Source organism: Rhinopithecus bieti, unplaced genomic scaffold (assembly GCF_001698545.2).
Source record: "Rhinopithecus bieti isolate Rb0 unplaced genomic scaffold, ASM169854v2 scaffold_12070, whole genome shotgun sequence".
Classification (NCBI taxonomy): domain Eukaryota; kingdom Metazoa; phylum Chordata; class Mammalia; order Primates; family Cercopithecidae; genus Rhinopithecus; species Rhinopithecus bieti.
In genome coordinates, this window is record NW_016807449.1 from 1,724,201 (window position 1) to 1,749,269 (window position 25,069).

Below are 25,069 nucleotides of genomic sequence, written 5' to 3' on the forward strand. Positions count from 1 at the left end.
TATTTTTAATTTATTTATTTATTTATTTATTTGTTTATTTATTTATTTATTTTTGAGAGAGAGTCTTGCTCTGTCGCCTGGACTGGAGTACAGTGGCGTGATCTTAGCTCATTATAACCTCCACCTCCTGGGTTCAAGCAATTCTCCTGCCTCAGCCTCTCGAGTAGCTAAGATGATAAGCACATGTCATCACACCTGGCTAAATTTTTTTTCTTTTTTTTTTCTTTTGTATTTTTGGTAGAGACAGGGTGTTACCATGTTGGCCAGGCTGGTCTTGAACTGCTGACCTCAAGTGATCCACCTGCCTCGGCCTCCCAAAGTACTGAGAATACAGGCGTGAGCCACCACGAAAATTCATTCTTTTAAAGGGTGCAACTGAGTGGCCTTCAGGATATTCACAGTGTTGTGCAACCATCATCACTATCTAATTCCAGGACGTTTCTGTCACCGCAAAAAGAAACTCAGTACCTTTGAGCCATCGCTCCCATTTTTCTCTCCTCCCATCCACTATTAGCCACTAACCGCCTTTCTCCCTCTGTGGATTTGTCCCTTCTGGGTGTTCACAGAAGCGGAGTCCTGCACTGTGTGGCCGCTTGTGTCTGGCATCCCTCACTCAGCAGCATGTGCCCAAGGTGCATCCATGCCATGGCGCGTCACTGCCACAGTCATTTTACGGCTGCGTGATATTCCACGGTATGGGGGCACCCCGTGTGGCTTAGCCACTTAGCAGCTGATGGGCGTGTGGGTTGTTTCCACTGTGGGCTATTATGAGTAACGCTGCCGTGAATATTTGCTTACAAGTTATTTGATGGACAGAGGTTTGCTACATTCTCACCACAGCCTTAGGGTATCAGTACTATCCCTATCCCCGTTTTATACATGAAGAACATGGATCCCAGAGGTGTGAATTATTAGCTAGGCTCTGGGCTCCAGAATCTTCCAGGTTTTTCAGGAAAAGCTTGAAACCTGGATTTCGACAGGAAATCTTTGATTTGGAAGTGCCCACAAGCGTGGGCAATTTTGAGCCTTCCGTTGGCCCTCCCTGCCTTGGAGTATGGGCGGGCGGGCAGGACAGCTGGTGTTTCAGACAGCCCCGAATCTGAGTCCTGACTTGGCTCCAACACGCTGAGGGAGCCCCAGCGAACAGCTCAGGCACTCTATGCCTTGATGTCCCCCACTGGAAAAGTGAGATGAAGCCTTGCCCCCTGTCTCCTTGGGCTGTTGGCTCAAATGATGATAGGAGATGGAGGCCAAGCGCTTGGAAAACTGTTCAGGGTCCTTCCGAGGCAGAGGGAGGCAGTGTTAATAACAGGGACAGATAGGCAGGGCCAGGAAAGGTGACGGAGAGGGGAAAGAGTGTGACCAAGACCAAGCAGGAGCAAGAGAAAGAGGACCGTGGCTAACACCTAGGGAGCCCTCACCTGTGCCAGCACTTTTATTTTTAAGAGACGGAGTCTTGCTCCATCAGCCAGGCTGGAGTGCGGTTGTGCAGTCACGGCTCACTGCAGCCTCAACGTCCCAGGCTCAAGCGATCCTCCCGCCTCAGCCTCCTAAAGTGCTGGGATTAACAGGCAGGATCCCATGCCAGACACTTTGGGAACTCTCTGTGTCTTACCCATGCAATGCTGCCAGCCACACTGTGAGATAGGCACCCGTATTACCCCATCCTACAACTGGGGCACAGAGAGGGGAAGCTACTTGTCCAAAGGCACACAGCCTGGAAGTTGTAGAGCTGGGATTTGAACGCAGGCACTCTGGCTTCTCCCAAGAACGGGAGAGAAAGCAGGAGAGGTCGGGGAGAAAGAGCGAGAAGGGATCTGGATGAGAAGGAATGAGGGGCCGAGGAGCACAGAGGGAGGAGAAAGGGAGAGGGATGAAAAGCAACCGTGAGAAAGAGATTGAGGTGAGAGAGCAGAGTGGGGAGAGGGCAGGAGGGCGGGGAAGGAAGAGGGAGAAGGAGAGGAAAACACACTGGGCCAGGAGCTCCTGAGAAAAGAAAGGACACTTACCCTCCCCGGAAACCCACAGTGAAAGCACAGGAAGGGGCTACTCTGGGCCAATGTGGTTCCGGTGTTGCGTTTTATGACTCGGGTTGTTTGATAAAAATAGCAAACCCCAGCGCCCAGCCTGCCTGAGCCATCCATTCCTTCAGCAGTCCCTTTATTTATTTATTTTTTAAAGTAGAGATGATCTCACTATGTTGGCCAGGCTGATCTCAAAGTCTTGGCCTCAAGCCATCCTCCTGCCTCGGCCTCCCAAAGTGCTGGGATTACAGGCGTGAGCACTGCGCCTGGCGGCTCAGTGGATCCTTAAGCAGCACCTACCGTGTGCCTGGCCATGGTGCCATCACAGACACAGTGCAGGGGGAGCAGGGCTGGCGAAGGCCCTGCTGACGCAGAGCTTGCATTTGGGTCACACCACCATCGGGTGGCATCGCCCCAGAGCAAATCGCCCTTTTCTTCTGCCAGTTTGCACCAGTCGAGAAGAGATGGTGGAGTTGTGTGTCCCGTAGTTTAAAGCAATAACAATAAAACAAGAACAAGCTGAATCATTACGGTTATTCGAGCAGTGGACACTTATCCCACTCTCCGCACCATGCTCTAAGCACTTGATTAACCCTTATCTCTCTGTCCAGTACTGAATTATAATGTCATACTCCTGGGCCTCCCCGGAGCTGTGTGGGAGAACCACCATCTGTCGTCAGTCACATGAGTCCCTGCAGCTGCTCACTGCGGTAGGCTGCGGAGAGCTGTCCGTGAGTAGCAGCTCAGGGTCAGGCACACGCTGCCCTCCACAGCCTCTGCCTTCACGGATGGAAGATGGGGCTTGCGTTAGTTTCCTGTGGCCGCTGTAACAAGTTACCACGATGAGTGGTTTAACACAGCACATGCTTATTCTCCTGCAGCTCTAGAGGCCAGAAGTCTAGAATCACTGGGTACAGAGTTTAGGTGTTGGCTATGCTGGTTCCTTCTGGAGGCCAGAAGGGAGAAGTCAGTCAGGGTCCCCAGCAGGGCCTCGGGAGGTAGAAGGCATGGGACACCCTGGAGCTCAGCAGTGGGCTGGGCTGCCTCTGCTGGCCACTTGTCGCTTGACCTTTCAAATGACAGGCGTGACCCTGTGCCTCAGTTTCCTCATCTGCAGAGGGGAGATGGTAATGCTACTGCCCTCACAGGGCTGCAGTCAGGAGAGTGAAATGAGTAGAGTGATGCCGGGAAAATAGCCAGCGCTGTGTACATGCTTCCTGGTGTTAGGGTCAGGATGGGTCCCAGAACAGTGCTCCTGCTCTAAGTTCAGGACCGGCTGACTTTGGCAAGGGGAGGCTCTCACCTGCCTGCCTGGCACTCCCAGGTCTTCATTTGGCACACATAGAGTTTTTCCATGTGTCAGATTTCTGTCAAGCAGAAACCTGGATCTGCCACCCTAGATCACAGAGTCTAGAGCCCTGGGCTTGTGGCCCGGCTCTGTTGGGGCCCTTGGCCAAGCCCGTTTTCCCTTGTGGCCTCCCTTGACTCCCTCTACATTGGAAATTGCCCAGCTGGCTTTCCAGGCTGTTGGCAGCAGGGCCAGTTAGAAAAGTTAAAGAGAAAAGCTTTCTATAATCTGCAAAGCAGTGCAGGAAAATTGTATCAAATTGCCAGCTTTTCCTGCCTGCCTCTGAGTGCCAGGCATGTACGCATTGTCATTGACCTCATGGTTCCTGTGAGAGACAGGTACTGTTCCTGTGCCTGTGTTCCAGACAGGGGCGGATGCTTGGTCATGATGTCACGGCCTGCTCCAGCATGATCCCCCCAGTGCTCTCCCCACAGCTGGAAAGGATCTCTCTTTCCCCAAGATGCGGGTCCTGCATATGTCTCTCTCTCCTCCCCTGGGCTCAGAGCACCCTTGGCCTTGAACGTGTAGAGCTGGCTCCCAACCCTGCTGCAGCTGGAGCTTCTTGAGGGCAAGGACGGCTTCTTGGTGACTTTGTCACCCCCCGTCCTTCAGCCCAGTGTCTGAGATGATACCAGCCTCGATGGGGAAGGGAGGGTGGGAACGATGAGAGCAGAGGAAGGAGGGACACCAGCATGAGTCAGGGTGCGCGGGTGACAGTAGCTCAGCTCATGGACCCAGGTCGAGCCAGCTCTGCCACTCCCCAGCTACGGAGCCCTGGTGTTATGGGGATATTTTAGGGCTGCCACCTGTGGAGCAATCCTGACACTCCAGGCTCCGTGCTGGGCTCTGGGTTGAGTGGGTTCACAGAGCAGTGTACGTGCAGGGGGATGCAGACTCTTGCTGCACACATCGCTGGTGCTGCTCTTACTCCTGCCTGTCTGTTGAGTCCTTGCAGCCAGTCTCCGGGTAGGCCTTATTGCTGCGATCTTACAGACATGCATATGGAGGCCCAAAGTCACACAGAGAGTAGAGGGAGGAGCTGGGATTTGAACCCTGGCCAGCCTGGCTTTTCTTGGCCTCTCTCCTCATCTGTCAGATGAGACGATGCATGTGAAGCCCACACTTAGCACAGGGCTGGAGACGTGGTGGGGTCTGTAAATGAACAGTAAGGGCTCCTGGAGCAGGCTGTGTCGAGGAACAAGCGGACAGGGTGCTTATGGGGAGCTGCCTCAGGGATCAGAACCCAGGGAGGGGTAAGGAAGCAGGCGGGGCAGAGCAGAAGGTGGCGCTGTAGGGAGGGCAGAGCGGGAGGCGGCGCTGTGATGCAGCCCAGTGATGGCCTCAGCTGACCCTGCAGGGCTCTGGAGCAAAAGTGGTCCTTCAGCGTGGGTCCGTGTTGGGCCAGGAGAGGCTGGGCCTTTATGTCCACCTTAATCAGTCATTGGACCTGGGTCACCCTGGGATGTGGCCTTGGATGAGGTCACTCTGCCTAGGACACACCTAATTCCCCAGCCACAGGCTGTGACGGTACGTGGGAACTGTCCACCAGGAAGCTCCTCAGAGGCTCAGTGCCCAGGGCTGTTACTGGGGAGCAGTCATGTGGCCCCCTCTGTCTGACATGTATCTGCATTTCAGGTTCCCCAGAGGAAAGAAGGTGTTGCACAGAAACCACAGTGATTGCACAAGCAGTTTAGGCTCAGCGAGCCCCACTCACTTAGGGGATTCTGGGAGCCCTGCCGGAATCCAGGCTCCCAGACCTTGCCAGGAGAGCCGCCTCAGGCCTGCTGCATTAACCCTTCCTGCATGGCTGGATAGTGACAGAGAGAAAGAGGGAGAAGAAGCTTATTTAAAACTAGGAAGCTTGGACCGGGCGCGGTGGCTCAAGCCTGTAATCCCAGCACTTTGGGAGGCCGAGACGGGCAGATCACGAGGTCAGGAGATCGAGACCATCCTGGCTAACCTGGTGAAACCCCGTCTCTACTAAAAAATACAAAAAAAAAAAGAAAACTAGCCGGGCGAGGTGGCGGGCGCCTGTAGTCCCAGCTACTCGGGAGGCTGAGGCAGGAGAATGGCGTGAACCCGGGAGGTGGAGCTTGCAGTGAGCTGAGATCCGGCCACTGCACTCCAGCCTGGGCGACAGAGCGAGACTCCGTCTCAAAAAAACAAAAAAGAAAAACAAACAAACAAAAAAACTAGGAAGCAGCAGGTCGTGAGAACCAAGAGTGCGCTTGACCTTGTCAGAACCAGAGCACCAGAGCTGCTCCTCATTGCTGGGAAGTCTGGGGGTGATGACCCTGACCTTCCCTGCTGTTATAACCTCCCTCCCTTGTTTGTTCCCCTATAGCTGCACCCACCTCCGCCCTCGCCTGTGACTCAGGACCCCAGAAGCAAAAGTTCTCGCTCAAACTGGTAAGTGACCCTGCAGGTAGGGGGGCAGCTTGGAGGGCAGGGACTTTCACAAACACATCCTTGACTTCTGAGCCCCTCTATCAGCTGGGAGAGCTCGGCTGGGGACCAGGGTCCCCACCTGCAAGGAGCGATGAGACCGTGGACGGGGCAGGCACCCAGTTCTCCATCATCCCGGGGTGTTAGAAACCCACAGTTGGATCCGCCAGAGTCTGGCTCTGATGCTCCCCGGCTGTGTGACCTGGGCAAGCCCCCTCAGAACTCAGTTTCCTCATCCATGAAATGGAGCCGCTAATACCCACAGGGTGTGGCCCATCTGCCCCCTACCGCCGGCCTCGCAGCATGCACGTATCAAGCACCTACTGTGTATCACCATGCTGGGTGTGGGGTCCAACAGAGAACCCATCAGATGGGGTCCCCGTGCTGAGGATTCAGTGAAATCACACATCAGGTGCCGACCATGAGTTTCAGCTGTCAGACATGTGCGCTCGAGGGTGGGGCCAAAAGGAAACAGAGAAAGGGAGAGTGGCCACGAGGGTGAGTCATGCCTTCCACACAGAGGAGGTGCCTAACAGAAGGGCATCGTCATGGTTCATAGCCCCGCCATCATCTCTGGGTGCTGGGATTTTGGGTGACTTTTATTTTCTTTTTGTTTATCTGAATTATCTCACACCCCAGAAAACTGGGGACAGCTGGGTGGGTTGCCCTCCCTCCGCCCTAGATGGAGGCCATGAGAGTGGGTCAGAGCGTGGGCTGTGGAGCCAGGCTCACTAGTGATGGGTAGCACCTGCTTTGAGAGCCTGGCATGGCCTGAGCCGGGCTGTGTTTCACAAGCACTGCTTCATTGAATCCTCCCAGCAGGGCAGCTACTGTGTCCCATTTAATGCTTCTCTGCGTGGTTCAGGTGTTCCTGGCACAGTATGCACCCCGTCAACCTGAGCCGTTCCTGTTATTACTACTGTAATTACACTCATCATCTTAGAAATAGAGCCTTGCTCTCTGTTCGTGCATCTGATCTCATCAGCATTTCCTGAGGCTCAAAACTCGGTGATGAAGAGTTGGCCCCAGGCCTAGCCCTGGAGAAGCTCCCAGTCTGGTGGGGGCCGTGCCATGTCCCAGTCCCATCAGGAAGAGGGATGGGCTGGGAGGGGAGCACAGGGCACCAGGCTGACCAGAGGACATTCACCCTCCCCATCCACTGGGAAGGCAGCTCTGTTCTGAAGCATTCGAAAGGTCGGGGGCTGAATGCCCAGTGGTGTTCATCCATCCATTTATTCATTCACCAAGCCTTTCCTGCAGCCTCCTGTGAACTGAGTGCTGGGGACATCTGCAGAGATGGGTCAGACCCAATTGCTGCCCTGAAGGAGCAGCCCGCTTGGGAGAGTGGGGCAGGCATGAATACCCCATGTGAGATTGCTCAGGGCCTACGTGGCTGTGCCCGCGTCACTCGCGTCAGTCACTATGGGCTTCGCCGGCATCGTGGGGAGGGCTCCAGGACGCACAAAGGGAAAAGGAAAGACAAGAAGAGGAGGAGCTGGGGCAGGGACCTAGGCTCACTAATGACCGGTAGCAGCACCTGCTTATTGAGAACCTATTATGTGACAGTCCCTGTGCTGAGTGTCACAAGCATTATGTCATTTAGTTCTTTGGGTTTTTGTTGGGTTTTTTTTTTTTTTTTTTTTTTTTTGAGACGGAGTCTTGCTCTGTCGCCCGGGCTGGAGTGCAGTGGCCGGATGTCAGCTCACTGCACGCTCCGCCTTTCGGGTTTACGCCATTCTCCTGCCTCAGCCTCCCAAGTAGCTGGGACTACAGGCGCCCGCCACCTCGCCCGGCTAGCTTTTTGTATTTTTTTTAGTAGAGCGATCCTCCCACCTTCACCTCCGAAAGTGCTGGGATTACAGGTGTGAGCCACCTACACCCAGCTGACTCTGTACTCTTAAGAACCCAGCTGCACGAGTTGTGTTTTAATTAAAATATTTGGTGTGCCGGGTGCGGTGGCTCACGCCAGTAATCCCAGCACTTTGGGAGGCCAAGGTAGGTGGATCACCTGAGGTCGGGAGTTCGAGACCAGCCTGACCAACGTGGAGAAACCCTATCTCTACTAAAAATACAAAATTAGCCGGGCGTGGTGGCACATGCCTATAATCCCAGCTACTACGGAGGCTGAGGCAGGAGAATTGCTTGAACCTGGGAGGCAGAGGTTGCAGTGAGCCGAGATCGTGCCATTGCACTCCAGCCTGGGCAACGAGAGTGAAACTCCATCTCAAAAAAATATATATATATATATATTTGGTGGCTGTTTTTTTTGTTTTTTGTTTTTTTTTTGAGACAAAGTCTCACTCTGTCACCCAGGCTGAAGGTGCAGTCTTGGCTCACTGCAACCTGCGCCTCCCAGATTCAAGCAATTCTCCTGCCTCAGCCTCCCAAGTAACTGGGATTACAGGCACGCACCACCGCGCCTGGCTAATTTTTGTATTTTTAGTGGAGGCGGGGTTTCACCATGTTGGCAAGGCTGATCTAGAACTCCTAACCTCAAGTGATCCACCACCTGCCTTGGCCTCCCAAAGTGCTGGGATTACAGGCGTGAGCCACCCTGCCTGGCCATTGGTGTTATTTTTAACAAATACCCAATATTAAGAGTGGCTTAAGCAAGATGATATTTTATTGCTTTTCACTTAAATCAGGGGCAGTTTTCCAGAGCTGATATGATGATTTTATAAACAAGGGGCCCTGTTTCCTTCTGTCTTTTTGCACCAACATTTTCAACGCATAACCTGCATCTCTTGGGCTGTAGTGGCTGCTTCAGCTTCCACCATCACATCTGCATTGCAGCCAACTGGAACAGAAGAGGAACGGAAAGCCCTTTAAGGGCATAACCTGGAAGTTGCCCACGTTTCTTCTGCTCACATCCTCATTGGCCAGAACTTGGTCATGTGGTCATTCCTCACTGCAAAGGAGGCTGGGAAACGTAGTTTTTTTTTTTTTTTGAGACGGAGTCTCGCTCTGCTGCCCAGGCTGGAGTGCTGTGGCCGGATCTCAGCTCACTGCAAGCTCCGCCTCCCGGGTTCACGCCATTCTCCTGCCTCAGCCTCCCGAGTAGCTGGGACTACAGGCGACTGCCACCTTGCCCGGCTAATTTTTTGTATTTTTTAGTAGAGAAGGGGTTTCACCGTGTTAGCCAGGATGGTCTCGATCTCCTGACCTCGTGATCTGCCCGTCTTGGCCTCCCAAAGTGCTGGGATTACAGGCTTGAGCCACCGCGCCCGGCCGGAAACGTAGTTTTTAAGCTGAACGCCACATTCTAGGGAACACTGTGGCTCTTATAAAAGAAAGAAAAGAAACCTGGGTACTGGGAGGTAGCTCGCAGTCTCTGATGTGTGTTTGTGTGTAGTACCTGAGGAATCTGGCTCTGATGTGGGGACTCGGTGAGGAACCTCATCATCGAGGGAGTAATAAATTGCCAGTGGGAACTGGGGGCCCTTGTCTGAGACTTCAGTGTGACAGCCTTCTGCCTCTCCTGTCCCCCAGCAGGATGCCAAGGATGGGCGCTTGTTCAATGAGCAGAACTTCTTCCAGCGGGCCGCCAAGCCTCTGCAAGGTACCTGGCAGGGAACTGGGCAAGGAGGGGAGAGTGAGGGGGGCGCCAGCGTGGTCACAGCACCTGGCTTCTACCTGCTGGCATGAGAAGGGTGGGTTTAGATTAAAGGTCCAGGTTTGCTCCCATCTGTGCCCATAACCTGACTCCTGTCACCCCTCAGGCCTCAGTGTGTTTTGTGGCTGGCTCACACCAGCTCTTGGAAGCCAAGTATTACATTTTCAGGCTGGGCATGGGTTGACGCCTATAATCCCAGCACTTTGGGAGGCTAAGGTGGGCAGATCACTTGAGCCCAGGGGTTTGAGACCAGCCTGGGCAATATGTCAAAACCTTGTCTCTACTGAAAACACAAAAATTAGCCGGGTGTAGTGGCATGCGCCTGTGATTCCAGCTACTCAAGAGGCTGAGGTGGGAGGATTGCTTGAGCCTGGGAGGCGGAGGTTGCAGTGAGCTTGAGCCTGGGAGGCGGAGGTTGCAGTGGTGATTGTGCCACCGCACTCCAGCCTGGGCAACAGAGCCAGACCCTGTCTCAAAAAAAAAAAAAAATTAAATTTTCAGGAAGATGGCAAGCTGGTAGTTACATATAGCCAGTATTAGCAATTAAATTATATAGACCGGGTATAGTGGTTCACGCCTGTAATCCTAGCACTTTGGGAGGCTGAAGTGGGTGGATCACCTGAGATCAGGCGTTTGAGAGCAGCCTGACCAACGTGGTGAAACCCCATCTCTACTAAAAATACAAAAATTAGCTAGGCGTGGTGGCATGTGCTTGTAATCCCAGCTACACGGGAGGCTGAGGCGGGAGAGTCACTCGAACCTGGGAGGTGGAGGTTGCAGTGAGCTGAGATCATGCCACTGCACTCCAGCCTGGGCGATAGAGTGAGACTCAGTCTCAAAAAATATATAAAATAAATAAATTATATAATCTTACAGATATATTCAAAACAAAGGTAATGAACCCTCAGAAACTCATCACTTTCTAATAATTTCCCTGCATGTCCTGTGATGTCTGCCAGTGAGGTTGTGTGCACTGTTGTCTCTGTGTGGAGAGAATGCTGCATGGCGGCTGCCGCTGTGTATCTCCCCGACCCACCTCCAGTCATGTCATGTTGGTAGCTTGGAGTTGGCCATAGCAGGTGTATTTACACTGCAGAAATTAGCAAATGCAGCCGGGCATGCTGGCTCACGCCTATAATCCCCACACTTTGGGAGGCCGAGGCGGGTGGATCACCTCAGGTCAGGAGTTGAAGACCAGCCTGGCCAACATGGCAAAACATCGCTACTGAAAATACAAAAAAAGGGCTGAGCGCGGTGGCTCACGCCTGTAATCCCAGCACTTTGGGAGGCCAAAGCGGGCAGATCATGAGGTCAGGAGATCGTGACCATCCTGGCTAACACGGTGAAACCCCGTCTCTACTGAAAATACAAAAATTAGTTGGGCGTGGTGGCGCGTGCCTGTGATCCCAGCTACTCGAGAGGCTGAGGCAGGAGAATCGCTTAAACCCGGGAGGTGGAGGTTGCTGTGAGCCGAGATCACACCGCAGCACTCCAGCCTGGTGACAGAGCAAGACTGCATCTCAAAAATAAAAAATAAAAAATAAAATTAGCCAGGTCTAGTGGCAGACGCCTGCAATCCCAGGTACTCGGGAGGCTGAGGCAGAAGAATCGCTTAAAACCAGGAGGCAGAGGTTGCAGTGAGCCAAGATTGCGCCGTTGCACTCCAGCCAGGGCAACATAGTGAAACTTCGTCTCAAAAAAAAAAAAAAGAAATTAGCAAATGCTACCCATCAGGACTGACTTCCCTGGGCAGCCAGCTGTTAAACTAGCATCAGCTGCCATTGGTTCTGTTCCACCCCACTGACATCTGGAAGACAGGCAGAGGCACAATCTGGTGATGTCATGGCTAGGTTAGACACGTGTTGGTCTTGTTAGCTCTATGTGTGAATTCGGAAGTAACCCTGTCATCCCATCTCTGCACTCCAGATTTGTATATGCTTCCTCCAGAACCACCATGTTCACCCCATCACCTACAGACCTGGATCACAGACGTTCATGGGTCACACATGCCTGCCCCGTCACCAGCCCCTTCCCACTGTCACCCACCCACAATGTTGTCATCTCCTACAAAGAGACTCAGAGGCAGTCTGGGCACTCTGCTTCTGCTCTGAGAACTGGCTCTTACTGCCATGGGCTTGGGACTAGGTGTGTTCTAACCTCAAGCCCCTACTTTCCGCAGTCAACAAGTGGAAGAAGCTGTACTCGACCCCGCGACTGGCCGTCCCTACCTGCGTGGGTTTCGGTGTTCACCAGGACAAATACAGGTGAACTGCTCTACTCACTGCTTGCCTCACTGGCCCCTTTCCTCCTCTTCCTGTCGTGAGTCCAGGCATGGCTGGGACCCTGAAGCCGTGGGCCAGTTCTTTGCTTCCTGCCTTCTCGTAGTTTTGACCCAGTTTGCTGCCCAGCCAGTCAGAACCTTTCATCTCACCTGGGACCAGGACCTTGCAGCCCCCGCCACAGTCCATCCTTGGCAGCCGGTTCTCCTCTCTCCCCTGTTCGTCACCCACCTCCTGGGGTGCTTGTGTCTTCCAGATTCTTGGTGTTACCCAGCCTGGGGAGGAGCCTTCAGTCGGCCCTGGATGTCAGCCCAGAGCATGTGCTGTCAGAGAGGTCTGTGCTGCAGGTGGCCTGCCGCCTGGTGCGTACCCAGAAGTTGCTGAGCTGCTGCGTCGGGGAGGGCGCGTCAGATCCTAGTTTAGCAGGCTCTTTAGTCATTGACACATCTGGCCCCCACCTCCCTCTGCCGCACACTAGGGGTTGGCTCACTGACTGACATGGCAGGTGGTTAGAGCCAGTTGTTGGGGGGTCAGTCCTGTGGAGGGCCCTTGGGGGCCATGAGCATTGGAGGAAGGAGCCCCAGCCTCAAACTGAAGGCTTAGATTAGGCTTCCTGGTGGAGGGTGTTTCTAAGCCAAGACTCTCAGGATGAGTGGAAATAGCGAGGTGCTGGGTGGAAGAGGCAGAGGATAGATGAGAGGATGGTCCGGCCAAGGATACAGCTGGAGCAAGACTTATGTGGAATAGAGAGCATATGGCATTTGTTCATTAATTCATTCATTCATCCTCATTAAATATTCATCAGGCACTTGCTGGGTGCCAGATGCTGTCCCCAGGGCTGGGTGCAGAGCAGGGAGCAGCACAAACATGGTTTCTGTGTCTTGGAGCTCACAGTCTAGTGTGAGGGACCAATAGTAAAACAGTTGGGCAAACTATGACGAGTGCTCTGAGTAGAAGCGGCCCCTGCTGTGATGGAGAATAAGAGGGCCCAGTTTGCATTGCTGGAGGGATGGACGTACCAAGGGAGCGACATGCTGAGTCCTAAGGTCTTTATGTTCAGTATCTGCACTATGGCCCTGCAGTGGGGAGAGATGGAGTTGGTGTGGACAGGTCAGCAGTGACCACATCACACAGGGCCTCACACAGCAGGCTGAGGGGCTGGGATCTGTCTTGAGGGCACTGGAGAGCCACAAGAGTGCTAGGATTAGGGGAGGGCGGGGTCAGCTCTGGGTACACAGAGGCCCTCAGGGGCCATATGTGGAGGGACTGGAATGGGGAGAAGAATCTCAGGGTCCATTTGGAGAGGACAAGGCTGGGGAGGGTCTCAGGCACTGGGAATGGAGAGTCTATAAAAGGAGAACGAGCAGAACTTTGGCCCTGGGGTCAGAGGGTTAGGGATATGATCGGAATGTAGCTGATACTCGGGCAGCAGACACAGTTGAAGAGTTGGCCTGGTGCAGCGGCTCACACTGGTAATCCCAGCACTTTGGGAGGATGAGGCAGGTGGATCACGAGCTCAGGAGTTCAAGACCAGCCTGGGCAACATGGCAAAATGCCCTCTCTAATAAAACTAGAAAAAATTAGCCGGATGTGGTAGTGCGCACCTGTAGTCCCAGTTACTTGTGAGGCTGAGGTGGGAGGATCACCTGAGCTTGGCAAATCAAGGCTACAGTGAGCAGTGATTGCACCACTGCACTACAGCCTGGGCAACAGGAGTGAGACCCTGTCTCAAAAATATGTATATATACACACACCAAAAAGAGTCTGGAGCTCAGTGGGACAGCTGGAGCTGGAGATCAAGATATAAATTACTTAACAAGATTGATTTCTGCTCTCTAAGACAGGTGAGAAGAGCTCTTTTGATATTCACAGGTGCTGAGTCATTTTTGCAGACAGACATTAACCCCTTCTCCCTCTCCTGAGTTTGCCATCAGCTAAGAGAGAAATACAGGAAGCCACACATTAGCTCAACTGGTGAGCTCCCTGACAGCCTGATTAGAGGCATGCTCAATGTGCTATCACAGTGGGCTCCTCATGCTGCCCCGGATTTAGTCAGGTTTAACCCCCAGTCACAGTGCCGGACAACCCCAGGCCTTAATAGTGGGGCTCCCTGCCCCAGTCTGCACCAGAGGCTGTGTTAGTCCTACTGCTTGTGCAGACACTGGCTTGCTTCTTCCCCCAGCTGGATGCCCTGGAGTTCCTCCATGAGAATGAGTATGTTCATGGAAATGTGACAGCTGAAAATATCTTTGTGGATCCAGAGGACCGGAGTCAGGTAAGAGCTAGCTCCTGCCTACTCTGGAAGATCTCTGGGCTCAGATTCCCATCTGTCTCCAAACCTCTATTTCACAGTGCTTATTACAGACAAAGGATTGTTGTCCATCATATATAAAGAGCTCCTTCAAATAAATAAGAAAAGTAACTTAGTAGGAAAATTGGCAAAGGATAAGAAAAGCAATTCTTAAAAAACGAAATCCACAGGCTAACTAAATAATATGAAAAGATATGACCAGGCGTGGTGGGTCATGCCTGTAATCCCAGCACTTTGGGAGGCCGAGGCGGGCGGATCACAAGGTCAGGAGATCGAGACCATCCTGGCTAACACGGTGAAACCCCGTCTCTACTAAAATACAAAAAATTAGCCAGGTGTGGTGGCGGGCACCTGTAGTCCCAGCTACTCGGGAGGCTGAGGCAGGAGAATGGCGTGAACCCGGGAGGCGGAGGTTGCAGTGAGCCGAGATCACACCACTGCACTCCAGCCTGGGCAACACAGTGAGACTCTGTCTCAAAAAAAGAAAAAGAAAAGATATTCAACTTCCTTAGTAATCATAGAGATGTAACTTAAAACAAGATGCTATTTTTACCCTCTGAACAAAATGAAGAATGATTTTGAACTTGAATGATTAAGAATTAAGGACAAAATTAAGATGGGAAGCCAGCTCTCCCGTCTCTGGGCTCGTGCTTCTCACTGCTCGTTGTCAGGCACACTTGTTCCTCCTGGTGAGAAAATCGCCACCAGCAGATTAGGCTTAAATCTCCAAAGCTCAGCAGCCCTGGCAGAAACAGACCTGAACTGCATGGACTGAGAAGTGGGGGGAGACAATCCCAGATGAAAATCCTGAAACTAAGCATTAGGAATCTTCAGAAAAACAGAACTGGCAGGATGTGCGTGTGTGTGTGTGTGTGTATATGTGTATGTGTATGTGTAGAGATTTATTATAAGGAATTGGCTCGTTGATAATGGAAGCTAAGCAGTCCTGAGATCTTCAGTTTGCAATCTGGAGACCTAGGAGAACCAATGATGTGAGTTTCAGTTTAAAGGCCAGCAGGCTTGAGACCCAAAAAGAGGGGTTGTTTCAGTTCCAGTCCAAAGGCAGGAAAAGACCAATGTTCTACCTCAAGCAGTCAGGGAGGAAGAGCTTCTGGTTACTTAGCTTTCTATTCTGTTCACATCTTGAGTTGATTGAATGAGACCCACCCACATTAGGGAGAATAATCAGTCTACAAACCCCAATGTTCATCTCTTTCGCAACACCCTCATAGACACTCCCAGAATAGGGTTTGGCCAAATGTCTGGGCACCCCATGGCCCAGTCAAGTTGCCACATAAAAATGACCATCCTGGCTGGGTCCCGTGTCTCACACCTCTAATTCCAGCACTTTGGGAGACCAAAGTGGGAGAATCGTTTGAGCCCAGGAGTTCGAGACCAGTCTGGGAAACATAGGGAACCTTGTCTCTACAAAATAAAAAATAATAACCTATCCAGGTGTAGTGGCACACACCTGTGGTTCCAGCTACTCGAGTCTGAGGTAGAAGGATCACCTGAGCCCAGGAGATTGAGGCTGCAGTGAACCATGATCGTTCCACTGTACTCCAACCTGCGTGACCGAGTGAGACCCTGTCTCAAAACTTAAAAAAATATATATATGTTTTAATGAACACCACAAACTGTGAACAGAAAAACAGGGAGCAGGGGAAGTGTATAGGTCTTACATAGACAAAACCAACAGTTGTCCACTATCCATATGATGGAATAAAATGCAGCCATTGAAAAGAGGACATGGACTGGGCACAGTGGCTCACACCTGTAATCCCAGCGCTTTGGGAGGCCAAGGCAGGAGGATCATTTGAGCCTAGGGTTTCAAGACCAGCCTGGGCAACAGGGCAAAACCCCATCTTTACAAAAAAATACAAAAAATCAGCTGGGCATGTGGCACATGCCTGTAGTCCCAGCTACTCGGGAGGCTGAGGTGGGAGGATCACTGGAGCCTAGGAGGCTACAGTGAGCCGTGATCGCACCACTACACTCCAACCTAGGTGACAGAGTGAAACCCCATCTCAAAATAAATAAATATTTTTGAAAGAAGATTTGGTTAACTTTGTGTATCAGGCAGAAGGCATTTAACTTTTGTTTTAAACTTAAGCCTCATAAGAACCCTTTGAGGTGGGGACTATTATCATTTTACAAATGGAGAAATCATAGCAGAGAGTAGTATAGCTTGCCCAAGGTTGTACCGCCACCAGCGGGCTGAGCTGGCATTTGAACCTAGGCCATCTGGCCCCAGAGTTAATGCCCAGAACCGCTGTTGAAGTGTTAAGTTCTGGTGTCCAACAGGAGGTCTGGTGTGAGGCCTCTGGAAAACAAGAGCCCCTCCCTATCCACATATGTTACCTGGTTATTTAAAAAAAAAAAAAATGTGCAATGATGCATCAAGAAACTTACTAGTGGTTATTTCTGAGCAGTGGGTTTTAGGGGCTGGGAGGAAATATGATGGCTGGTTTGGGTTCTTTTTACTTCACATCGTTTTTACTATGAGCATGGCTTAGTTTTGTAAGTGAAAAATGTCATCTTTGATGGAATGGTTGTTTTCAGTCGTGCTCCTCACCTCCAATCTGTATGGCTTCTCCCTGTGTCCACAGGTGACCTTGGCAGGCTATGGCTTCGCCTTCCGCTATTGCCCGAGTGGCAAACACGTGGCCTATGTGGAAGGCAGCAGGAGCCCTCACGAGGGGGACCTTGAGTTCATTAGCATGGACCTGCACAAGGGATGCGGTACGAGGCCAGGGAAGGGTTGGGGACCACAGAGACATGCTTCTCATGCAAGGGCAGCTCTAGGAGTTCACAGCCAGAGACAGCAGGTGGCCACACAGGACAGGCACTAAGGGCGCCAGGACAGGGATCAGAACCACAGACAGCGTCCTGACCACTGTGAGGGGTGGGGGGGTGTTGGGTAGCGGTTCAGCACCAAGGACAGTGGGAGGCTGGGCACTGGGGAGCCCTGAGTTCCAGAGGTTGGGATTCAGGATCTGGTGTAGACTTGGAAGATGGGAGTTGCCTAGGAGTCATCCAGGAGGGACTGTTGAGGAGGTGGTTGGCCACCACGTCTGGAATGTGGGAGGGAAATCTGGGCAGAGGCTCTGCAGTGTCTCGGGAGTTTATCAGCCGAAGCCCTGGGAGAGGATGGGATCATCCAGGGAAAGTGTAGAGACTGGGAAGAGGGCCTGGGGCAGATTTCTTGAGCCCCTCTTTCTCACATCCCTTTATATCATGGCCGTCCACATGCTTGCCACGTCCTCCCACCAGACTGAGCTCCTCCAGGGCGGGGAAGGTACCCCTGCCCCCAGCATCAGGTGGTGGAAGGCCAGCACGGACAACAAGTAGTGCTTGTCGAGTGCTTACACAAAGTGTTGTCTAAATTAAGCATTGTCTTATGCTCAGGAAGCATAAGGAAAATACACTGTCCGAGTCTCCCCGGCCCTGCCCCACTGAGGCTGGGGTTGGTACGCATCCTCCTGGGCTCCCGTATGTTCTGTGTCCTTTGTCACTCAGATAGTCCCACGCCATAGCTGTCTCCCAACTAGGCTGTCATGGGCTGGGACCTGACGAGATTCCAGTCTGGGTTTTCAGAAATCAGCTGAGCCCAGCACACGGGTGCTGAGGATTGAATGAGTGCATGAATGAGAGAAGAGTGGATGAGGGTGACCTGAAGAAAGGGGCTGAGGAGATGGTTGAGTGAGAGTAAGTCAGGATAAGAGTCAGCTTCTGCCTACTCATGAAAGTGAATGAGCAGAGGAGACAGCCCATATGGCTGGAATGCTGAGTGCATGAGCGCGTGGTTGAGTCAATGAGAGAGAGGGGAAGGAAGGGAGTGGATGCACTGGTGAATGGAGCATCCAGACTGAGGTGCCACCTCTACCTTCCCTTCCCAGGGCCCTCCCGCCGCAGCGACCTCCAGAGCCTGGGCTACTGCATGCTGAAGTGGCTCTACGGGTTTCTGCCATGGACAAACTGCCTTCCTAACACTGAGGACATCATGAAGCAAAAACAGAAGTGAGTCGGGGGGTCAGCAGAACCCCTGCAGGTGGGCAGAAGCCCAGAGCCCAGCTGGGAGTAGGAGGGAAGGGGAAGTGGCATCTAGCAGAGCCCAAGTCCTCTGAGCTGCACAGACATGTGCTGCGCTGTCCACACAGCAGGCGAGGCAGGGGTTCCGGAGCCATGCTGCCTGGGCTTGGACTCTGGCCCCACCACTGTGGGGTGTTAATGTCTACGAGCCTCAGTATCCTTCTCCATGAGATGGTCTCCTACTGGCGCCCACCTTACGGGACTGCAGAAGGGTTCAGGGAAGTCAGGTATACACAGCACTTAGCACAGGGCCTGGCTTGTAGAAAATGCTCATCGTGTGTGGGGCACCATGACTCATTCATCACAAACACACAGGCAACCTGAGCAGGACAGGCCCAGGCCCTGCCGCAGCACTGGTAGCAGCACCCATCCAGTGTTCACACCGCCAGATCAGTGCCTTCACCTCTGTATGTAAACCACCAGGTCTTACCATTGCTGGTTTAAACATTCAGCACCAAAGCCAGTGGACAGCGGAACATATGGAGAAGTTCTGGGGTGAGATTGAACGCTAAGGGCACTGAGCAGCTGGACACAGGGAGCACTAGGGATATGGGTTCAGCACTAGGGACAGCAGGCAGTTGGGCACAAAAGGGAGGCACTGAGGTGTGTGTTCAGCACCAAGGACAGCAGGCGGCAGTACACAAAGGGAAGTGCTAGGGATGTGGGTTCAGCACGAGGGACAGTGGGCCGCTGGGCACAAAATGGAAGCGCGGGGGTGTAGGTTCAGCACCAAGGACAGTAGGCAACTGGTCCTAGCTGGCGTGCTAGGCATGCACTTCAGACATGAATAAGAGTTACCCAGGTCGGGCACGGTGGTTCACGTCTTAATCCCAGCACTTTGGGAGGCCAAGGTGGGTGGATCGCGAGGTCAGGAGTTTGAGACCAGCCTGGCCAACATAATGAAACCCTGTCTCTACTGAAAATACAAAAATTAGCCTGACACAGTGGCAGGCACCTGTTATCCCAGCTGCTTGGGAGGCTGAGGCAGGAGAATTGCTTGAACCTGGCAGGTGGAGGTTGCAGTGAGCGGAGATCACGCCACTGCATTCCATCCTGGGTGACAGAGCAAGACTCCGTCTCGGACTTGTTGCCCGAGTCATCTGGGAGGCAGCTGGCCATCTCCATCTGAAGTGCAGGAGTGAAGTCTAGAGGGAGACTCAGATCCCAGGAATATCTCAAGAGCTGTCAACTGAAGCCCCAGGAGAGGATGAGATTATCTGGGAAAGCATATAGAGTGGGAAGAGGGTGAACCCTCCAGTGAATGGCATTGAGTCCCTCATACTTCCCTGTCCTTAGTGTGCTGTGAATTCCTTCCCAGTCCTTCCCTCACGTAAAGCCTTTCTCATTTATTTTACTCCCTTCGTATCCCCCAACTTCTTTCTCTCAACCATGGACAGCTGCTCAAGCACACTTAACATGTGTTCTGCTGACGTGTTCACTTAGATGTATTTATACCCTCAAAATCGCATGCTGGCCGTGGTCCTGTGTGTGATTTGCGTAATTGATGTTCCTCTCTGCATCTCATCTGTCTCTGGCTCTCTTCAAATTTAACCCTACCCCTACATGTGGATCGAGGTCACTGCTCCTGACTGCTGCTTCTAAATCAATTTTCTGTAGACATGTCTGTGTCCTTAAACTATATATGGTGGTACTGTGTGTTTAATTTGTATAAATAGTACTATGCTCTAAACCTCATGCTGTTTCTTGCCTTCTTTCACTCAATGTTACGTTTTTAACTTTAGCTATACAACTAGTTCACTACTTCCGAATGCTCCTAAATGTGTTAGTTTAGATGCATCTGTGTCCTTAAAAACTCTGTGACGTTCTTGGGTGCGTATTTAATTGGCGTATATGGCACCATGCCCAGAATTTCATCCTCCTTCAGATGAGGGGATGTGTCTCATCATTTTGACTTCCTCCTACTGACTGTTCAGAGCTAACATTTATTATACACTTGTCTGTGCCAGGCACTGCCCCTGGTGCTTCCCCTGCATCCTCACAACTGCTCTGGGCTATGTGCTCTCACACAGATCTGTGGCACAGAGAATTAGGTAATCAGCCCAGGCCACACAGCTACTCAGCAGGGGCTCCTGGGCTCAAACCCAGGCCATTCAACTCCACAGACAGCCCCTGTCACCTACACGCTGCTTCCCAAGTGGAGGAGGCTTATGAGGTGAACTGGTGGTGCCTGGACCCAGCCTACCTTCACTCAACAAGTACTGAACCCCTGCCATGTGCTAGGCTCTGTTCTAGGCCCTGGAGATACAGGAGTGAGTAAGACAAAAATCCCTGCCCTCAGGGAGCTCACATCCTATTGGGGGAGACAGGAGCTAAAGAGTGAAACACGGTGTGTCAGAGGTCAGACTGCTGGGGATCCTGGGGCCAGGTCCTGGGTGTCCACTGGTGGGACTGTTGGTGGGGGTGTGCAGCACACTTTTAGGTCTGATGTCGGGGGCAGGTCTCACAGCGATGGTAACAGGTAAATTGCCCCCTGAAGGACCATGAAGCTTTAAACAGTGGCAAGAAGGATATCACACACATTGGCTAATTTGCCCCAATATCCCTGCAGAAAGAGGGAGGGACAGAGAGACCTTCAGCCCCCAGACTTCCACAGGCAACCTCTGCATGGGAAGCCAGCCTCAGAACCCACTAGACAAGTCCACTGCCCATTTCCTTAGAGCTTATTTTCACACTTACTCTCTCGCTTTAACACATGGTGCTGGGGTTTTCTGCTCACAGCAGTGAGACAAAGGTTTCTTTTGAAATGAAGCCAGGTAAAAACGATGAGTCACAGAATGAGCACCCCGCTCGAGTCCCTGTGTGAGTGAAGGTAGTGAAATGCTCCCTCACACACTCTGATGGGTTAGCTCAGGACAAGGCTGAGCTGCTCTCACGAGGAGACCCCAAAACACTGCAGCTTCCATGAGGGAGGGTTCACATCTCTAACTAACAGTCCCAAGACAGGAGACTGAGGGCAGTAGCGGCGCCTCAATTCCCTGTGACACACACACATCCTCCTCTGGATGCAACAGAGAGCACACATCGTGGGTGCCCAAGAAACGGGCAGATCTGGCACAGTGGCTCATGCCTTTTATCCCAGCACTTTGGAAGCTTAGGCGAGCAGATTGCTTGAGCCCAGGAGTTTGAGACCAGCCTGGACAACATGATGAGACCCCATCTCTACAAAAACTGTAGCCGGGTGTGGTAACACATGCCTGTAGTCCCAGCTACTCAGGATGCTGAGGTGGAAGAATCACTTGAGTCCAAGGAGGTGGAGGCTGCAGTGAGCTGTGATTGTGTCACTGCACTCCAACCTGGGCAACCAGAGGGAGACCCTGTCTCAAAAGAAAAGGAAAGAAAAATCATAGTGGAATGAAGAACAACTAAGGAGTGAATGCTGAGCCCGCCCAGGCTTCATTGTGGACACAGAGGTCAGGCAGACGCAGGCCCAGTGTCGGGGGCTCCAGGGCTGGAAGGAGACACGGACAGGAAGCCGAAGCTGCAGGTGAGGGTGGAGGTAGCCCGGCACTGTGGGAGCAGAGGGGAGGCACAGGACCCCGCCGCCGGCTCCTGGAAACACTCACCTGGGAGATGCCTGACCTGGTCTGTAGAGAACACAAGAGCCTCCCAGGTGGGCAAGAGGGAGGCAGGATTCCTAGGCAGACAGGACAGCACAGCTCTGCACCCTCTCCACTCATGCATTTAGTGCCAGGTTCCTGAGGCCAGTGGCTGTGCTGGACACCCAGGTTGGAATCAGCCCACGGTGCCTCTGCACTCCGATCTTGTCAGGGAAACCGGTCCCTGAGGCTCCTCTGGGTTGAGTCTTCTCCCCACTCCACTTCCTAACTCCTAAGAGCAGTCACGTCACCCTTTTCACATCCCCTCGCCTAAAGAGACTTGATGAATGTGACTGGTTCACAGAGAGGGCCTGCACTCGTCAACATGGTGCAGGGTGAATAAGAGGTCACGGTAATCATCTCGTATCAATGATAGCAGCATGGATAACAGTAATTCCACAGCCCCAGCTCCAGACCACAACCGTAGAGGGCCAGGCGCACAAAAATGCTCCCTGGAGAGTAGCTGGTGATGTTGACACTGTTCCCCAGGCACCCCTCCTCACTCCCAGCCCCGCGTCTCTTAGCCCAGACTGTGGCCAAGGGGACCACAAGGGGGCAATGTTGCTACATGCTTGTTTCCTGGCACCCTAAGGTGCCCTGCGCTAGGACGTTTTACTGGTATACACGGCCTTTTTCCATTCATTCCACAGATACTCACTTTTTGCACATGATAGTTCACGACAGGCAGAATGAGTAAAAGAAGGAGGAGAGGCAATTTGAGTCCCTGAGGCTTTCTGGCATTCAAGGCCCGTTGCTGGGCAAAGCATGAATGAGAGCCAGCTTTGGACCCGCTCTCAGGGCTCCCCAGCTGGTCAGGGAGAGCCCGCGGCAGGGGGTGGCAGTGACATTGCTGTGCAGCGTGTAACATCCTGTTGATGGCACAACCAGGCCTTCCTGCGCTTGTATGTCGATGGCTGCCGTAGGACATCCGCGGACCTACACACAGGCCCAGGAGGGACGGAGTTCCTCTGCCTGGAGGGGTCTGGGGAAGACTTCCTAGGAGGCCAGACCCTCGAGCTGTATCTCGAAGGGAGAACAGCCACCTGCCAGAGCTCAGGGTGGGGAAGGCAACCCAGGCAGCGAGAGTGATATGTGCAGAGGCAGATGTGTGTGGATGTGTGGCCTGGTGGGACTAGGAGTCCTTTGGTGTGGATGGGACATGCGATGGGAGAAGGGAGTGGAGAGATGGAGATAGAGGGTGGCCAGTGTGTGCTGGGGAGCCATGGGAGGCAGAGTGGGCTGTGAGCAGGGAGGGTCAGGGACAGGTAGAGACCCTCTGGGGTCATGTGGGGATGCACAGGAGGCCAGGGAGGAGTTGAGGTCCAGGGAAAAGGGATGAGGCCTGAGCTGGGCCCAGATCCACAGGGCAGAGAGATTTGAGGAGCAGGAGAGTGGGGCTGGGGGATAACGAAGGCAGGGTCAGAGCTTAGTGACTGGGCAGGTGGTGGGAGCTAGCCCGATGGGCCAGGCAGAGAAGTGGGGCTGGGCCTTTGCTGACCCCAGCAAAGGCAGTGGGTGAATCAGGATTTTTCCTGAACAGCCAAAGAGGGGTGCACGTGCATGCACGTGTGTGTGTGTGTTATACATATATGTGTATGTGTGTGTATGTACATATACAGTTAGTCCTGATTATTCAGAGTCCATATGTGTGAATTCTACTCACTAAAAGTATTTGTAACCCCAAATCAATTCTTGCAGTTCTTTCGTGGCCACTTGCGGACACATAGTGTGGAGAAAAATTTTAATCACCTGGCACACATGTTCCCAGCCTAGGCTGGAGCCAGACAGCATTCTACCTCCCTGTTTCAGCGCCTACACTATATACGTCAGTGTCCTTTTCACTGTTTAGTTAATGCTACATTTTTTCCTGTTTTTATGCTTTTTGTCAGTGATGATGCCATTTAAAATGGCCTCAGCCAGGCGTGGTGGTTCACACCTGTAATCCCAGCACCTTGGGAGGCCAAGACAGGAGGATCAGAGCAGCCTGGGCAACATAGTGAGAACCCGTCTCTACAAAAAATCAAACAGCCACCTAGCATAATGCTGAAGTGTTGTCTGATGTCCCGAAGCCTGAGATGGTTAATAATTCGTGTGTTGTATCAGCTTTGTTCAGGCATGAGCTACGGTGCTGTTGGCCGTGAGTTTGTGGGGAATTCTTATCATTTCAGGTTGCCTTGGCATTCATTTGAATGTAAGTTGGACTTTCTCATGCCAGAAGCAGGGCTTGGTCACCCTCAGCACAATTTACAGTTTTCCACGTCCTCCCAGTTCCTCCGTGTGGTTGACTCAGATATTTCCCTTATGCAGCCGCCTCCGGGGGAACACCTCCCTCCCTATGGGTCAGCCACAGACAGCCTACTTGGCCCTGCTGGCCCCCACATCCCACTGAACTGTGCAGATGCCACAGCGACCCCCTCTCAGGCACAGCGTGACCTCCAGGAACTCGAGCCTGCTTGCTTTGAACCCACCAGTTAAAATCTCCTCAAAATGTGTGGATACCACCCATTGGCCCCTCATGCAACCACGAGCTCCTTGACCTGTGTGTGTGTGTGTGTGTGTCTGTCTGTGTGTGTCTGTGTGCGTGGGACGGGGGGGGAGGTCACCTTTGGGTGTGTCGTGTGCCCCCAGGACCTGTAAGTAATAAAATATTTATTTTCATCTTGGATCTTTCCTCCTCATCGAAGGAATCCTCTCCATCTTAAGGATCCCAGATTAAAATAGAGTTCAGTGCTAATGAATCAACAGTACTTATTACATAAGATGTCTTTCAACAGAAACATACATAAAACAAGGTGTATTGATCGGGGAAAATAGTGTGGCTGGAGGCTCGCAGGAGGCCACTGCTGTTTCCCCTGGGAGCAATGGTAGTGGGTTGGTTGATCCAGTGTTCACAGCGGCTTTAAGAACATAACTTCCCTGGGTGGCAGAGAGGACTGTGTATATATCTTAGGCTGTGTATATATCTTAGACATTCTGTTTTAAAAGGTTGCTCTCCTTTCCCTAAAAGACCTTTCACATGTGCTTCTGTCCCTTCAGGTTTACTGATAAGCCGGGGCCCTTTGTGGGACCCTGCGGTCATTGGATCAGACCCTCAGGTACGTCCTGAAGGGAGCGGGAACAGGCAGGGACCTGGGCGGGACCTGGTGGCTCAGATCCATCTTGGGGTGGCCTCTCCTTACATCTCTTCATTTTTTTTAGTTTTCCAAATTGCATTTGTAATATGTACCCATTGTAGAAAGACAAAAATCGTCAAAACATTCACAAGTGCCTCTGAACAACAACAAAACAAAAACGCACAAGTGTTTTTTGAGGACAGGGTAATTTTTTTTTTTTTTTTTTT

General features: G+C 52.4%; 1 protein-coding gene across 8 annotated transcripts in view; it reads left to right on the forward strand.

Annotated features, from left to right (window-relative positions):
* Nucleotides 1–25,069, forward strand: part of VRK3 (VRK serine/threonine kinase 3) — a 50,701-nt gene that overhangs the window by 20,566 nt on the left and 5,066 nt on the right. For 6 of the 8 annotated variants that reach the window (XM_017882114.1, XM_017882112.1, XM_017882110.1 and 3 more), the window contains 8 exons: nt 5,717–5,781; nt 9,307–9,376; nt 11,610–11,694; nt 11,966–12,071; nt 13,892–13,984; nt 16,630–16,762; nt 17,920–18,040; nt 24,766–24,824. In XM_017882114.1, the coding sequence (XP_017737603.1) occupies nt 5,717–5,781; nt 9,307–9,376; nt 11,610–11,694; nt 11,966–12,071; nt 13,892–13,984; nt 16,630–16,762; nt 17,920–18,040; nt 24,766–24,824 (732 nt within the window). The remainder of the gene's footprint in view (nt 1–5,716; nt 5,782–9,306; nt 9,377–11,609; nt 11,695–11,965; nt 12,072–13,891; nt 13,985–16,629; nt 16,763–17,919; nt 18,041–24,765; nt 24,825–25,069) is intronic. The other 2 variants (XM_017882117.1, XM_017882111.1) reach the window with 1 other exon arrangement.